The sequence below is a fragment of the Protopterus annectens genome, chromosome 10.part0 (assembly GCF_019279795.1).
Source record: "Protopterus annectens isolate FY-2018-M chromosome 10.part0, PAN1.0, whole genome shotgun sequence".
Classification (NCBI taxonomy): Eukaryota; Metazoa; Chordata; order Ceratodontiformes; family Protopteridae; genus Protopterus; species Protopterus annectens.
The window spans coordinates 1,450,708,094-1,450,725,291 of NC_056744.1; the positions used below are offsets into that span (position 1 = coordinate 1,450,708,094).

The 17,198-nt window shown below is 39.7% G+C and overlaps 1 protein-coding gene across 4 annotated transcripts in view; it reads right to left on the reverse strand.

Annotated features, from left to right (window-relative positions):
* Positions 1–17,198, reverse strand: part of OSBPL9 (oxysterol binding protein like 9) — a 2,070,592-nt gene that overhangs the window by 1,518,461 nt on the left and 534,933 nt on the right. For all 4 annotated transcript variants that reach the window (XM_044086075.1, XM_044086074.1, XM_044086077.1 and 1 more), the window contains exon 3: positions 5,795–5,873. In XM_044086075.1, the coding sequence (XP_043942010.1) occupies positions 5,795–5,873 (79 nt within the window). The remainder of the gene's footprint in view (positions 1–5,794; positions 5,874–17,198) is intronic.

Below are 17,198 nucleotides of genomic sequence, written 5' to 3' on the forward strand. Positions count from 1 at the left end.
GTTTATGACACTAGCAGTACTGGAGGAAGGTCTGTGAAAGTCTGTTAGGCCCAGAGTCTGGACTTTAGAACACTGAACACTCCAATATGCTGCCTCTATCCTCACTAACCTACAAAACAGACTCCTGGAAAAACCTGAGCAATGCTACAATAAAACTGTCAAATTCACTGCTGATTTGTCTAACAGAGCCTATCTCTGCCTTGTACCATAAAAAAAAAAACCAAAAAAAAAAAAACCTACACACACATACATACATACATACATACATACATAAATAAATAAATAACAACATGTAGAATTCCCCATACTTCACTACTCAGATGGGTGCCCGTCTTCTGCAGTAGTACAAACCTAGTAGACCTCTCTGCTCAAAAAGTTTTGTTCCTGGCTCAGATTTCTAAATCCCAGAACTCATAAGGGGATGCTTATTTACTCCATCTCCAGGGCAGAGAGTACCATACACCTAACCCACGAACTAGACAGTAAGCTTAGCTTTAAAAGAAACCTCCATGCTCATCTCCTAAATGCTAGACTTTTATCAATGTTTAATCCTAACTGGCTACTATCCTATCTGCAATTTCTGTTTACATATTCCTCTCTCCCTTATTATCACTCGTGACTAGTCTACTCTAATTATATCTTCCCATGTTAACTAACTTTCAGGTTGACTTTCTACATGAATGCCTCCCATCCCCGCCTAAAGTACTGCTACTTTCAAACCTACTCCACTGCTACTGCTTTGGAACCAAATACCGAAAACTGCTTCTGACATTATCTGACTGGTTTGTAAAGTAACTTTACCACACTGCAAGATGTGTCTATATTATGGAAGATGTATTTATTTTGTATGTCTGTATGCAACTATGCAATATTTAACCCGGCAGATCTTTTACCTAATTATCATGCTAGCTTGACTAATACTGCGGTGGTGGTGCTGCGGTAGCGTTGTTGCCTCACAGTTAGATGCTGCCCGTTTGATTCTCAGTCAGAGCATCTTCTGTGTGGCGACATGCGTGAATGGGCGTTCCTTCGTTGAAGGTTGTGCATTAGGCCCATCAAGTCAGCACGTAAAAATCTACTGCCAACCATTAGCGGACCGGAGTTCCGCTGTGGCGACCCCTAACCGGGAAAAAGCCGAAAGACACAACAACAACATCATGCTAGCTTGACTATTATATACTGTATAGCTGTCTGATTTTCCATTTGTCATGGAGCTTTTCTCCTTGGACTTTCACTGACAGTGGGTCTTGCATGACCAGGTGGACTATCCTGCTAAACAAATGCAATAAATAAATAAACTCAGTTTCTAAGAATGTAGCAGCTTGCCAGTTGTGACAACACAACAAGTAAGGACCATGGGTAATAATGGGGGGGGGGGGGTGCGACGGCAGGGTTAATGCAGAGAACATACCAGGCCTACAAGAAGAAAGGAAAGGAAAAGAATTTGATAGGAATCACTAAGTATATGGAAAGTGTAAGAAAATCAGAGGTTAAGTGTTGTCACGGGGAAGCAGAAAAACAAGCAAGAGAACAATGCAGGCTAGGAAAGCAAAAAAAAAAAATAGTTAGGCAGGGGACTCCTGAAGGCTCAGTGGAAGAAATGCATTTTAGGGAAAATTACAGACTGGAGAAAGAAATCATTAAGCCAAGAACTACTGCAGGGCATAGCAGAGGAAAAATGCACTGGATGGAGAACTGAAGCAGCACTGTCTTCAACTGAAGATATACAGTACAATACACCTATAGAACCAATAAAACCTCTCAACTATTGGTTAAGGGAAATAAACCAGAAAACTAACGACAGGACCAATACTGGGACAGCCAATACAGAAATGTAAAAATCTACTGAAGACAATGCGATTTAGCATTAGTGTCATTCTACCACTACATGCCTCGAAAAAACAGTTACTTATAACTAAAAAAGTTGCAATTTTTACATGCATTATTTGGTCAGATGTATACTTTGCTCCTGGGCTAAATTTTTGGAGGATGCACATCAAGAAGCAGCATATGCAACAGGGAGACAGCCACAGTGATATCAACATTTTATTTATTCTATTTGTTAACCAGGTAGGTGGGGTGGTCTGATAAGACTCATCTGAGCCACTACCCAAGTACAATGTGGCTACAAAGTTGCACACAGAACATAAAAGTACAATATGTTACATGTATTCGCACTTTTGCAGATTTGTACATATAAACTTAAAAATAACTTTATGTTTATAAAAACTTGCTCAGTCACCAGAAGTTAATACAGTTGAATTCAAAGAAAGAACACAGAATATGCTTTTGTAACTGGCATAAGAAAGAGTGGTAACACAGATGTCAATAGCAGCCAGCGTACGACTCTTCAATCAGGTTAAGACAACAATATATTGAATAAGGGTGTAAGAAGAAAAAAAAAAATATATAGTTCTTGTTACAAGGAGGTGAAGGGGAATTAAGAAAAAAGCAGTTATATCTGAAGATTTTATGGAACACATGGACTTTTAAAAGGAAGCACTGGGAAGTTCATTGCATATATTTACTATTATGGAGTTTGATATAGTGGGCCCAGGTTTATAGAGAGGTCCTTATAATGTTGGTAGTTCCACAGAGTGATTGTTATGGCATAATGGGTTTCGGCCATGTTAAGTTCAGACGTTACAGGCTGACAACAATCAGTGTAGAGAAACCTACAAACAAGACAATTGTTCTTTCAGTTATATGAAGGGAGCCTGCAACAGCAAGGAGGATGAACTGGTGAGAACAAACACCTGAAAGGTTTATAAAACCAAATGCTCAGGCAATTAAAGGTATGTATGCCTTATCTGAGTTTCGGGATAAGTGTTTTATTTGCGTTTTTGTTCAATTTATCTACTTAGTTTTAACATAACTAGTCTAATGCACATAATGCGTCTCTGGGCCACTTCAATGTGTTTTGTAAATGCTGCTTAGAAGATAATGGACAGAATATTCAACTGCTTGGAAGAGATAACAGGAGAATACAGCAACATTTAACAACTGCAGGGAGTGCATGCAGCTAATAGTACAAACTGAGTGAAGCAAGGGTGTGCCTCATAGTGCTCCCGATTTGGTAAAGGGGTTAAGAGATTAAAGACAGCTGTTCACTTTGGCAACTACACTGGTGATGTTGTGAAGCTGTTGCTTTAGCAGACTGGAGAGGAAATGCTTAAAGAGATTCCTGAATGACAGATCTTATGTATGACAGGGCTAACCACATTCTGCTGCACATTATTTGGCTTATGGAAAAGGGTATTTTTCTTACAGTTTGTTGTGCTTGTGTAGCTTTATACTAAATACAAAATGCAACAAAATAAATAAACTCAAAAAAGGGCATGGGGCAAACACATGGAAAGGTTACACTCTCAAGCGTGATACACGAAAGGATAGGAAGCATCCAAATTATGAGGGAATCATAACAGGCATGACAAGCAGTGCTTTCATTTTCTGCATGGCCTAGTAAAAACCTGCAAGATTTCTATACTGTATATTTTAAGAAAAATGCAGCACAAATGCATAAGCTACAGTTAATGATTGGGCTGCAGGAAGGTCATGTGCCCAGTCTTCTATTTCAGACTGTGGGGTGATGATGCCTTATTACAATGCACACCAGGTTACGTGATGGACTGACTGCAGAATTCCAAAGATGTGATGAGGGAATACTGTAAAAGGAAAAGGAGGAGGAGTATCAGTGGATGGATAGGAAAATACAAGTCAGGGAAGCAAATGCAAAGTTTAAGGATGGGTGACAAAACTAAGCTAAAAATCTATAGGTACAGGAAATGGAGAGGGTGGAAAGAAAATTGCCACTCACATATTAGCTTATATGAAACATTTATATATGCATACATTTTCAAGAGGTGTGTCTATGATATACACCTTTATCAGTGAAAAGAGAAGGCTTCACTATTAACTACTGGCATTCCACCCCAAAAAACTCTACACCACACACACACACACACACACACACACACACACACACACACACACACACAATCTTAAATAACTTATTGAACAGTCCTGCTTCATAAACAGTAAAATATCTTAACCAATTCTCAATCTTTAAAATTAGGATTCACCAAAACAAATGCTTTCCAAAACATAGGGCCCCATATGTTACGAACAGCTATTTAACTGCACCACTTCTCATTACACCCCTCCCTCTATGTGATTACCACATGATGAAAGATGCAGAAACACTGCACAACTTTCCCTAGGGACAGAGTCCTGAAAGACCTTAGGCAGATGAAAACATGGTGGTGAAGGAGGAAATAACGGATACAAGTACCTTTAAAGAACCACTGTCAGCACTATCAATCATGTTCTCTCGCCTCATTAAAAATATGCCAAAGCCTACTATGGGAAATATAGATTCAACCTCCATGTCAGATGCAAAGTAGAATATGTGAAGTATTTATTTTTATGGTAAATAAGAACTTTCTTATTGAAAATGGCCAAGAAAAGATCAAATTATGCTAGACAAAAAAATGTAACAATACGGAAAAACAATCTATTGCTGAATATCATAATACAGTTCATAAATGTTTTTGTCACTCTACAGATTCTGAAATGTATTTACTCTGTGTTACTAGAAATTGCAATACCTGAAGAGTCTTATTTATTTCTGCCAAATCAGCCTTCATTCATTCTCTGCCTCTTCTCAAAATGATGCATACATTTTTCCTAAACGCAACTTGCTAGTTTAGCCATCTACTGCAGCTTGAACATATCTATAGCAATACAGACAGCTAAGGCAGTACACAGTCTACTATGTGTATGCTTAAAAAAACACATTTCAGAAGGCACCTTAGGAAGGAAAATCAGTGCTGCAAAATCACCATTTAATGAATGCAAAGCAAAGCTAAGGAAAGCTAACACTGTGAACACATGCAAAGTCAAACCAACATACTACAATTTTAACCTTGCAGCACTAAAGATGGTAAATAAGCAATGAAGAATGCAGCAGAAATGACATCAAACTGAAATGAAACAAGAACCACAGGAGGAAGAAATATTTTCAGGATGCTCAATGTATTCTGTAACTATTCAAGCCATAAATGCTGTCAGTTAAGGGCTTCTGACAGTGTGTAAACTTGCACAATGAAGTCAGAAAGGGATGGAAAAAGAAAGATGACAATGACAACACCTTACCCTTTTTACTGCTGAGCCACAGCATGCAATGCCGAAACATAGCAGTAGCAGATGGCATTGAAGTTAGAAAACGACAAATGAAAGGACAAGAGCAAAAAGTGGTGAAAGGTGAAGAACAGAATGCTGATGGAATAAATGGAAACACTATTTCTTGCTGTGTAGATCCACCTTAAATTAAGGTGTAGTTTCTAGCTTCCCCATCAACATAGGCTTCATGTCCTAAGCTGGCCGTAAGCTGCATCCTTACGCCACTTCTGTGCTGCTCACAGCAGAAGTATACAAAGCATGCTTCCTCAAATGCAGATCGTCAGGGTTTTGCAAACAAAGAAAAAATAAGCATATCAACTGAGACAGTCTCAAGGACAGGGATCCTTTGCTATGCCTTAGTTGCTCTGGTCAGATCCCAGTCTGGCAGCTGTTACAGTCCTGGTCATCCACACTGCAGAAAAACATTAATAACCACCACCTAACCTGTAAAAACACTGGATCCAGAATGTTCCCTGTATATTCTCTGCATTTAATGTGTGTGAAATTCACAACACAAACTTCAGCTAACACTTATTTAAAAATAAAGAAAATGAGTACTAACACAGAATTGTCAGACTATAAGCAGAAAAAAAAATCTCAGGTTAACGCTCACCTTGGAAATGGAAGGTCTTCTGATCAACTGTGATTGTGAAGGTGCTGTCGTCCTCATCATCTATACCAATCACTGCTCCCTGTGAAACAAAGAGCAATAGCCTAAGAAGGAATACTATGACATCAGCAGCAAACAGTCTCCTCCAGCACAGCACTGAAACTTCAATCGCCTCCTGGAGGTGACAGCAGTCTGCAGGCTTTAGAATGTTAATACTATAGGATCTGTCATCTTAATAAAACAATGTGCCTGTAAATGTACAGCTGCAATACCTTTGAAACTGCTCTGTCAGAAACACTTTACATGCTTTAAAAAATCCTCTCCTCACAGAGAATGGCACAGCTACTTCTAGTGTAGCTCATTTATCCACTGGTATCATGTAAAATAAGGCAGTGCAATATTGTGGGAAGATTTTTTTTTATATACAGTAAACTTTGAAGCAGAGTAACCAACTTGTACATTCCACCACAGCAGCACGATATAACACTGTTTTATACAAGGGATACCATCACTACTGAAGTAAGGTTACATTTAGTCTAGGACCTTCGATCTGCAGATAACAGCAAACTCTTTCGGGGAGGTAAACAAGATTTTTCCCCTGGATTACATTCTCATGATGGCAGAAGGGGGCAGTAAGCATATCTAGTTTGCCCACATGCAGTTATCATTTTACCTCACCTTTAACCCAACATCTACCGCTTTTCCTTCCTCCACATGTCCTATGTCCCTGCCTCTGTGGATTCATTCTTCACTATCCATGCCAGTTGTTCACTCCATGGGCTTACAACTATCTATGTGATGAAGTAGTTTTGGAGATGTAGGGAGTGGTTAAATCCTACAGTCTGCTGCCTGTGATACACTCCCCACCACCACCAACACACAGGTACATCCTCTGCTCTTCCTGTTCAGTATGACATCCTAACATCACCCTGACATGATCCTGCGCACCAACAACATCATGCTCCCCTCTCCCATCTCTTCTGGTCTCCACAAAAGCAGCTTCAGCTTCTCTTTGGTCATTTCTCTTCCCTCCATCTCAACATTCTTTCTGGCTTTACTACAAATTCCCCCCAGCATCTTCAAGTCCCTTTATTTGTGCTGCCTCAAGAAATGTACACAGCAGCCACAAGGGGGTCTGATCAGGGCCCTGGAAATTACAAGCATTGCCTCTTTGCTTCTAAAACCACTCCCCAAGCATAAACATCAATATTATGTCTGCCGTTGCTACTGTCTTCTCACTCTTCTTCGGATGGTCCACTCAACATGTGAATACCACTCCCATATACTTTCCCTGTTCTACTGGCAACAGTTCTACTTTCCTCCACTGATGATACACAGCAGAATGTTGTGGCTCAAGTACACTACTCTGCATTTGTTTACACTGAATATTAACTGCCACCGTTTTACCACCTACTTAGGTTTTCTAATCCCTTCTCTAGAGAATCTGCCCCCAACCCTCTGCTGGTACACTTAATTTTATACCAACAACGAAGGGAATGATCTTGTTTTTTGTTCCCTTAGACACACCTGAGACAAACATGCTGAAGAGTACCAGACACTTTGTAGGTAACGAGGACTTTTTCTTGAAATGGAAAAAAGAAAGAAATTCTGCATTACACCATGCAGCTCAACAGACATGAATAGCTATAAAACAGGATGTGACAACTTTCTGATTTGCTGTTCTGTTAACAAAAGTTCACTCAAATACAGTCTTGGAAAGCAAGTTAATAACTAAGATATGATGCTTAGGCCTGTAATGAATTTATGATTTTCATGTTCACTTTAACAGCTCCATGTGAACTCTAATACAGTGAACTCTCACTTAACCTGCCACCCATGAGGATTGGTAGATGCCAGATAGTAACTCTCAAGCAACCAGAAACTACACTATTAAAAATAGACCTGACAAATACTCTACCCTATGCTATGCCATAAACACTGTCTTGATTTGATTTTAATATTGAAATACAGTAATTAAAAGCCTGGCTGGAGTAATATTTTAATTTATATTTCCGCTAGAAATGTGGCACATAGAATGGTTTTCAGTGGCACACTGAATGGACTGGAATTGAATGAACTGAATAGAGAGAGAGTGAACGCATGCATGAAAGCTGAAGAGAGTGTGTGACAGAATCGGAGAGAGAATGTGCAATCTGACGCACACTGAGTATGAAGCGAATGTTGACATTTTAGCAATCGGACTTATTTAATTTGACTTGTTCTCAGGTTGGGGAGAGAGGAAATTTATTTGTATCTTCCTTTTTAAAACTCAAACTTTAAAAATGGACAGTATGTTTCTGCGGGGGGAAGAAAGTGCAACACATGAAAAACTGAATTGTTCATACTGTCCTGTATTTCTTAGATTTTTTTTCTGGTTGCTTGAGTTCCAGTTAACAGAATTTACTGTAGAATCACTTAATGAGTTGCGACTACCCTACAGCTCATGTTACACTGGACATGCAGCTGAAGGTCTTATCTGAAGGACATGGTACCTTCCTGATAAAACTAGACTGAATACAAATGTTTTGGGGCAAGAAAGTCACAGCTGTCATGTATTCCTCATTCTACAACAATAAACACCACACAGGCCATCATGAAAAGCCCAGTGTTTAGCTGTTTCATTCATAAAAAGTAAGCATGAACTTCATCGCAACAAATTCACCCTAGACACTCACCAAACTTATATACTATTAAAACAGTCACATGACTTAAAGATCCAATTAAATAATGAAAACTTTTTTTTTAAATGCTCAATATAAAATAATAAATACTATATTAATTTAAATGATTTGCTCCAAAAATACACTTTACGTTAATATATTTATTCAATCTGGTGGACTATCAGCTTTTACAAACAACTGCCATTTATGTTCCTTGAATTCAAGACTATTATTAAAATCAGCCACAATAATGTCCTACTTTTCTTGTTCTACCACAAAAGCAAGATTGTTTTTAAATTTTGGACATTATTTAAAGAATGTTTACACAAAGCACTGGACTCGTCATTTAACTTTACAGACCTCATATATACTGCAAAAGCCTTCTTGTAATCTTCCCTACATTGAATACCTCACAGCTGGAGCATATCGAAACACAGACCACCCCTTTGGACTGACAATTAAAATATTGGTGTGCTCCCACCTTGTTATTCATATGACTAAGATCCAAATAAAGAACGGTTGTACAATACAGTTGTTTCGACACTGACCATAACTGTACATGTCCGAGTAGATCAATATTGCGGAACTGATTCTTCGATTTTCCCACCATGCAGGAGCTGACAGCTGTCCAGAATACCAGTGTCTTTCTCTATCTCCTAGCAGACAGATGTCCAGATGTTGGGGTATGAAATCAGTGTCAGCAGGCATCATCTTCTGCTTTTTCTTGTCAAGCGAATCAGAGTCAGACGGTCAAAGCACTAGTATGACCTTCCCAATTTCACAGGGAATAGTTAAGGACCCTGACAAAGGGAAGAGAAAGGAAGGAAGGATGGTGAGGTGGGGTGATAATAGATACCCATAGGAAGGCTAGCTGAGGTTAGAGAGGGGATGAAGAGTGGAAAAGGGTACTGCAACATTAATCTACTCAAACATCTACAATTATAGAACTGTAAGCACAACTGTACTATGGTCATCACTTATTCTCGAAAAGACTCCCAGAGCTTTTTAAGAGGATGGCTGGTCTGGATAACTGGCTGGAGACAACAGGCTCTGGCCCACCAATTAGAACCCAGGTAGTAGCATTTGATAAACGTGTGAACAGATAATCAGGTAGTGGTGACAAGAATGGCCTGTGTGGGAACCTCTTTTAGAAAGGCAGTAGTGGTCGATTTACGCCTGGTGGAATGAGCCCTTACTTTATTAAGAATTTGTTTCCCATGAAGAAAGTAATAAAACATGATAAGAAACAGTTTGTTTTGTACGGTTTTACCTTGCTTGCCCTCAGCAAAGGCTACTAGCAGTTGGTCTGATCTATCAGCAAAACTAGTTCTGTGTAGGAAATCCCAACTGTCTGTGAACATACAGAGAGTGTGGAAGTCTTTCTCTTTTATTTTGGGGATTAGGGAAGAATAGAGGAAGATGGATGGCTTGATTCAAAGACAGTTCTCAAACCACCTTGGACATAAAACAAGAGTTTGTTTTAATTGTCACCCTATCCCTGTAAAAGATAAGCAAATGCTCTTTGCACATTAGAGTTTGAAGCTCAGAGAAATTCCTGGCAGAGATGAGAGCAAGAAGCAAAACAGTTTTCCAGGTCAAAAGTTTAGTGGGCCTGAAGCAGCTAGGTCAAAGGGTGGCAGGGTGAGTTTTTTTGAGCACAAAGAACAGGTCTCAGGCAGGGACAGGTTCTGAGGTGAATAATCCCTTTCAGGAACTGCTTCAAATGCAAAGGTGAGTAAACTGGGGGGGGGGGGGGGTACCAGAAAGACTGACACATGCACCTTGATGCTGGAGTAGGATAAGCCTTATTTGCATAGATACAAAAGGTATTCAAGTATTTGTGGGGTACACACTGGCTTGTGAAGACAGAAAACCTTTTTATTGGCATCAGAAAAAAAAAAAAACTTTTCCATTTAATTAGATAACACTTCCTAGTGTTAGGTTTTCTAGCCTCTTTCAGAATGGATAGCACATCTACTAAGGCAAAGTATTTGGGATCAGAATCCAATTTTCAAGCTGTTAACTTCAGAGTTGCCAGGTTAGGGTGAATTACAGACCCCTTGCACTGAGTAAGAAGGTCCATGATCAATGGAAGAGATTTGGTCTTCTACCACCGAGGGATAGTAGAAGAGAAAGCCAGTGCTGTCTGGGCCAAAAAAGGGGCAATTATGATCTTTTTGGGCCTCTCTCACCCCACTGTCAGAAACACCCTGGGATAAGGGGCATTGGTGGGAAGGTATACAGGAACAGAACTGTTTATCTGAATGAGAAGTTGTCTGGTTCTCAGTTACTATCTGTTGGGTTCTGGAGCAAACCTTGTTTAGCTGTTTGTTCTCTGAAGAGGAAAAAAGACCTATATCTGAAATCCCCCACTGTTGTGTGAGGTTCAGAAATATTTCCTTTCTTAGCATCCATTCATCGTGGTCTAGGAGGGTATGGTTCAGAGTGTATGTTACTTTGATTTGCTGAGTCAGCATTCAAATTTTCATTGCCCGATTGCCTAAGGGGTAAGATGGTTTCCCCATACTTGTTTACTGTCTGTGCAGATCTGTAGATTTTCCAGTAGCCATGCTGTTCTTGATGGCATGAATTGCTAAGAAAATCACCACCATTTCTTTCTGATTGACTTTCTGATGTGCCTGCTGCCTGTTCCAAGTTCCCTGGAATCTGAGAGGTCCTAGGTGGGTCCTTCCCCTTCAGGTCCTGCCTAAACTGCCTGTAGTTGAGGTTTGGGCTAAGTCTGGCACAATGAAAAAAGCTCCTGAGTAGGTACAAACACTCTTGTCCCACCATAAAAATGCCCTTTTCAAGAATGACAGAGGGGTTAAGGTTTCTGCTGGTGCTGAGTCCATGTGTTCTTTAGCAACCACTGTAGATTCCTGATGTAAAACTTTACCTAAGGAATTATTATGCATGAAACTACGAAACCCATGGTTGTGAGCAACCCCCTTGCTGATCTGCAGTTTTTGGTTTAGCTCCTTTCCTTTGCTGACTCCATTAATAATAATCGAAATAATAATCACTTCTCATCTGCACTATTCATAGACCTATCAAAAGCTTTTGATATGGTTAACCATAATATACTTCTTGAAAAACTCAACCTCTTCTCTCTAAGCTCACATTCTTTACAGTGGTTTAGAAGCTATCTCGAAAACAAGCAACAAGCAGTGCTTTGGGAGAACAACCTATCATCCCTACTCCCAGTAAATGTAGGTGTTCCACAAGGATCAATCCTTGGACCCCTTCTTTTCTCATTATTTATTAATGACCTTTATTTGAATGTGCCACAAGTGACCTGCATCCAATATGCAGACGACTCGACTTTGATCTGCTCTGCTATAAATGTTTCCTCCCTCCAATCCATCACCCAAACAGCTTTCCATAACGTTGAAAAGTGGTTTATGCAACCTTTATCCTCCTTAACCCCAAAAAAACTAAGCTTCTTCTCTTTACTCCTACTAATAAATCTCCTACACCATTCTTCACTATTTCCTCAAATAATTCTACCTGTATTAACCCCGATACGACCACTCGACTATTAGGTGTAACCATTGACAACCATCTTAACTTTGATGACCAAATTAATGCTACTATTAAAGCTGTTAATAAAAAAATTGGGACACTCTACAGAATTAAACCCTTCCTTAACCCAGCAGCTAGAAAAACCATTGCACAGACCCACCTGCTTTCCACCCTTTTTTATGCTTCAGCTATATTTACTACCTTATCTAAAACCAACATTACCAAACTCTCTACCTGCTATAATAGTATAGCCAGATTCATAAATGCTACTCCCCATAGAACTCACCACTGTCAAAACCTCAAACAACTAAATTGGCTAGAGCTAAAAAAACACTTACTCTACCAACAATTACTTGTCATTCATAAGACCCTTCATTTCCCTGATAATACTCCTAGCCTGGCTAAACTGATTTCTCCTTATAAAAACCTAGCCACACTTCGCTCTGCCAATAAATTCCTAGTATCTACAACAAAATCATACAATAAAGCTGGGGATGCGTTATTTTCAAATTCCATAGGTAAACACTGGAATATACTCCCTCAAGAAATAGCTACTCAAGAGTCTACCTCTCTATTCAAAAGACATATCAAAGAACATCTTAAAACTCAATGGCTATGTCCCTGTACTAATCCCGACTGAAAGTAAGTCTCAATACACCTTATTTGTCTCCCCGTCCCATTACTGAGCTCCTATCTGACACTTTCTAGTGCTGAGAGTTGCATCTCAAAAGTATGCCTTCTATTATTTTAAACTTCAGTATTTTCTTTTTTCTTTTTAATTTGTGTAACTTGACTTATAAGTATTTACATCATTTTTGTAATTCTCTCTTGTACCTTGTATATATTTATGAATAATAATTTTTTTCTTTGTTAAATATCATTGTTATTTTTACCTGTACTGGAGCTTTTCTCCCCGGGCCTCTGCTGTAAACGGATATATGTCCAGTTAGACTAGCCCGGTCAACAAATGTAAAATAAATAAAAAATAAATGGTTTGGAGGTCTTACAGGAATTTTGATAGAAATAAAGCTTTGTCCTGCAGATGAAAGGCTTTCTGCTGCACAGAATCTATAGCTGCCCCCAAATAAATTATTATTGTGTGTTGCTGTAATTGTGACTTCTGGGGATTGAGGGTAAGGCCAACCTTCGGAAAAGATTATTTGCAAGTCAGTCTGATATTCTAGAGGAGTCTTTGTCTGAATCAGTCATCTAGGTAAGGATAAATATGGACACCTAGTGTTGCTCGTTCCTCTCTAACACAGATGACAAGCAGGCGGGGTAGTTTGTTTGATGCTTTATATCAGGATGGATAGCAGCATCATAAAATACAAACAAACTGATTAACAGACATACCTTACAAACATACATGCTTACATCTCAACAACTTGCTACAAATGGCAGTCAGGCTCTCACATGTTCAGTATATATACACTTGTCCAAGCACTTGGATAGCTTCTTAAAGGTACTCAAACACACACATTCATCTACATCCTTCCTCTTAAAAATATTGCCCTTATATAAAAAAAAAAAAAAAAAAAAAAAAAAAACACATTGGAGTTAGACAGACATTTGAAACAAACACAATGTTCATGTCCAAGCTGGTTAAATGGTCTCGAGATATGACCGGTTCTGGTAACTAACAATATGGACTGAATTTAGCAACAGGGACAGTCTTCGGTGTGCAACTCTTATCAGGAACTTCTGGATTTGTCACAGGAATGGGAATATTCTCTGTAATTGGAACACCGGACAACTCGCAATGAGATAAACAGTCTTTCTCACAGGCTATATGCTGTGGTACAGGGTCAGACACAAGCATTTGACAAATGTTTCCAATTCCACCTAAACTCTGCTCCTTGTGAATCCACAATGTACGATCTCAGCTCTGGGCAAACATTCTTCAGGACTCCAATGGTTTGAGCGGTTTCCACATCTTACTGTAGTACATCTTCTGGGTTAAACGCTTATTCAACAGATCAGTTTTCACTGACCTGCTGTTCTTGACACATGGAACCAACAATTGACTACAGATTGGTAATGTGGTTCTGGTCTGTCTTGACAGAAGTCTCTGAGCAGCTGAACTAAGATGTTTATCATGAGGAATGTTTCTGAGATTCAAGAGATTCAGGAAAACATCACTATTTCGTTTTTATCTCTCTAGTAACTGTTTTGCAATTTGAACTGCACATTCTGCCAAACCATTTGACTGCGGATACTCAGGGCTACTCATGACATGAGTAAAGTCCCACTCTTCGGCAAATCTTTTGAACTGTTGGCTTGTAAACTGCATGCCATTGTCAAAAATAACTTTGTGCGGACTACCATGCACTGCAAAATGATGCTTCATCTTAGTAATGACAGTACTGGATGCACGGTTAGGAAGTAGGTCAATCTTGAACGAATTTGAGTAAGAGTCTAACACCAAATAATGTTGACCATTCCACTCGAAAATGTTGGTGGCTACTGTCGACCAAAGTAGTTCAGGAATCTGGTTTAGTTGAAGTGGTTCCATCTGTTGATGTGGCTTAGTACTATTACAGACGGAACAAGACAAAAGTACTTTCCCAATGTCTTGTGACATAGAAGGTCAAAATACTAGTCCTTTTGCCCTTCTTTTGGTAGAGTCTGTTCCTAGGTGACCCCGATACAAGATAGAAATGTACTCTTGTTGCAAAGACTTTGGGACAATTACTTTCGGACCTTTCATAATGATAGTTTTGTCAGACAAAATCTCATCTCTGTATGGAAAATAAGGCTGCACTTCTTGGGGTAAACTATACTGCTTTGGTGGCCATCCTTGACTGATAAAGTGGTTGAGCCTTTGTAAAACTGGATCTGTGGCTGTGTAATCTCTCAGCTCATCATCTTCTTTCGGCTGTTCCCATTAGGGGTTGCCACAGCAGATCACCTGTTTCCATTTCTTCCTGTCCTCTGCATCTTGCATGTCCTCTCTCACCACATCCATAAACCTTATCTTAGGCCTTCCTCTTTTCCTGTTACCTGGTAGCTTCATCCTTAGCATCTTTTTCCCAATACTCAGCATCCCTCCTCAGCATATGTCCAAACCAACATAATCGTGCCTCTCTGGCTTTGTCTCCAAACCTCCCAGTCTCTCAGCTCCTGTGGAGGAAAAATTTCTCACTTCCATGACTTCAAAATCAAGGTTCTCATTCTCATGAGGTTCAGTGGTGTTTCTGAGCGATCTGGATAATGCATCAGCAAGACAAACAAGTTTACTTTTCTTGTAGACAAGAAGGAAATTATACTTTTGCAGTCTCAACATCATGCGTTGCAATCTGGCTGGAACTGTATGCATAGGCTTTCTTAAAATAGTGATTAGAGGTCCGTGGTCTGTTTCGATCTGGATAGGTCTACCATAAACATAATCGTGGAACTTTGAATATGCAAACTACTGCCAAAAGCTCTTTCTTGATCTGTGAATACTGAATTTCAGTTTGGGTAAGAGTTCTCGATGCATAGGCAACAGGTTGACCATCTTGTAGAATGACTGCACCTAATCCAAATTTCGAAGCATCACATGAGAGAGTAATTGGCTTGTGGACATCATAATATCTGAGAGTTGGTAGACTAGCAATTCTCTGTTTCAGGACATCAAATGCTCTTTGGTGCTGCTTTAACCAAGACCACGATACATCTTTTAAGTGTCCACTCTCTGAGTGGTGCTTATATTTGACTCAAGTCTGGAATGAACTTGCCTAGGTACTTAACCATGCCAAGTAAACATTGCAGGGCTTGAACATTGTCTGGAGCTGGCATCACGAGAATGGCTGCTTGCTTAGAAGGGTATGGTAGGAGGCCTGAAATGGTAAATAAATGACCAATATAAGTAACCTCTTGTAGCCTGAATTTGCATTTCTGTGGATTGAACTTAAGATTCACGTGATGTGCTCTTTCCAGAACTTTTCTGAGGAGTCTGTCATGCTCAGCTTCACCATTACCTACAACTAGTATGTCATCGACTATAATAGTACAAGGATACCCAGAAAAAAGTTGCTACATTGGACACTGAAAGACTTCACTTGCAGAATTTATCCCAAATGGTATTCTCAAAAATCTGTACCTGCCAAACTGAGTACTGAATGTAGTAAAGCAATGATGATTTCTTATCAAGCTGAATTTGCCAAAATGAACTCTTTGCATCTAGGACAGAAAAAACAGTGGCATTTGGCATCAGAGCTGCGACTTCGACTGCAGGCATTGGTTGATGTGGTCTTTTTAGTATTTTGTTCAAATCTCTTGGATCAATACATATTCTGATCTCATCTGAGCTTTTCTTATGAGCTACCACCATGGAAGATGCCCATTCAGTGGGAATAGATGAACAAACTAGGCAAATCATATCTTGTTGCACCATTTTGTCTAACTCTGCTTTAACTCTGTCCTGCATGGCTATTGGAACTTTCCGAACTGGTCTGACATCTTGGTCCAACTTCATGGAGTACACAACACAAATCTTCCCTAATTTGTCTTTGAAAAGATCAGCATAGGTAGAAAAAATATACTGGGTGAAATTAGAGTAGTAGTCTTTCAAGCTAACATGATGGACTTCTTGGTTAAATGAAAGCAGTCCCATTTTCAAACCATGTCTGAGCCCTAAAGACCAAATTACCACCATAACAATTATAAATAAATGCAATCTGAAGGTCATGCTGCTCAGTGCTAGAAGTCTAAATCTCAAGATGCACTCACTCGAAGCACTCCTCAAAATGGAGAACACCGGCATTTGTGCTGTAACAGCGATCTGCTTTAAAGCTGCAGAAAGCACCCCTGTGCTACCAGGCTATAACTCATTCCACACTTTTCGGCCTCAAAACATGGACCGAAGCTCCAAAGGTGGTGGTGTCACCATAGTCAAAGGATATGCACACCTCCAGACTAGTAGCCCAGCATAACAGATCTGAGATACTTCAGGTACAGCTAACATTGGGGAAGACGACAATCCAGGTTATAGCCTGCTATTGGTCCCCAACCATGTCCCTAGACTCTCACTCCATGTTCCTAAGCACCCTGGAAAGTCCAACCCAACACTCTCATACTAGGAGACTTCAACTACCCCTCCATCAACTGGGAAAACTACTCAAGCACCAATGCACTGGCCCAACACTTCCTGGAATTCATCAATTTCAATGCCCTGGACCAGCTCACTCTGACCCCCACTAGAAGAAGCAACATCCTTGACCTGGCTATTACTAACATGGGGGACT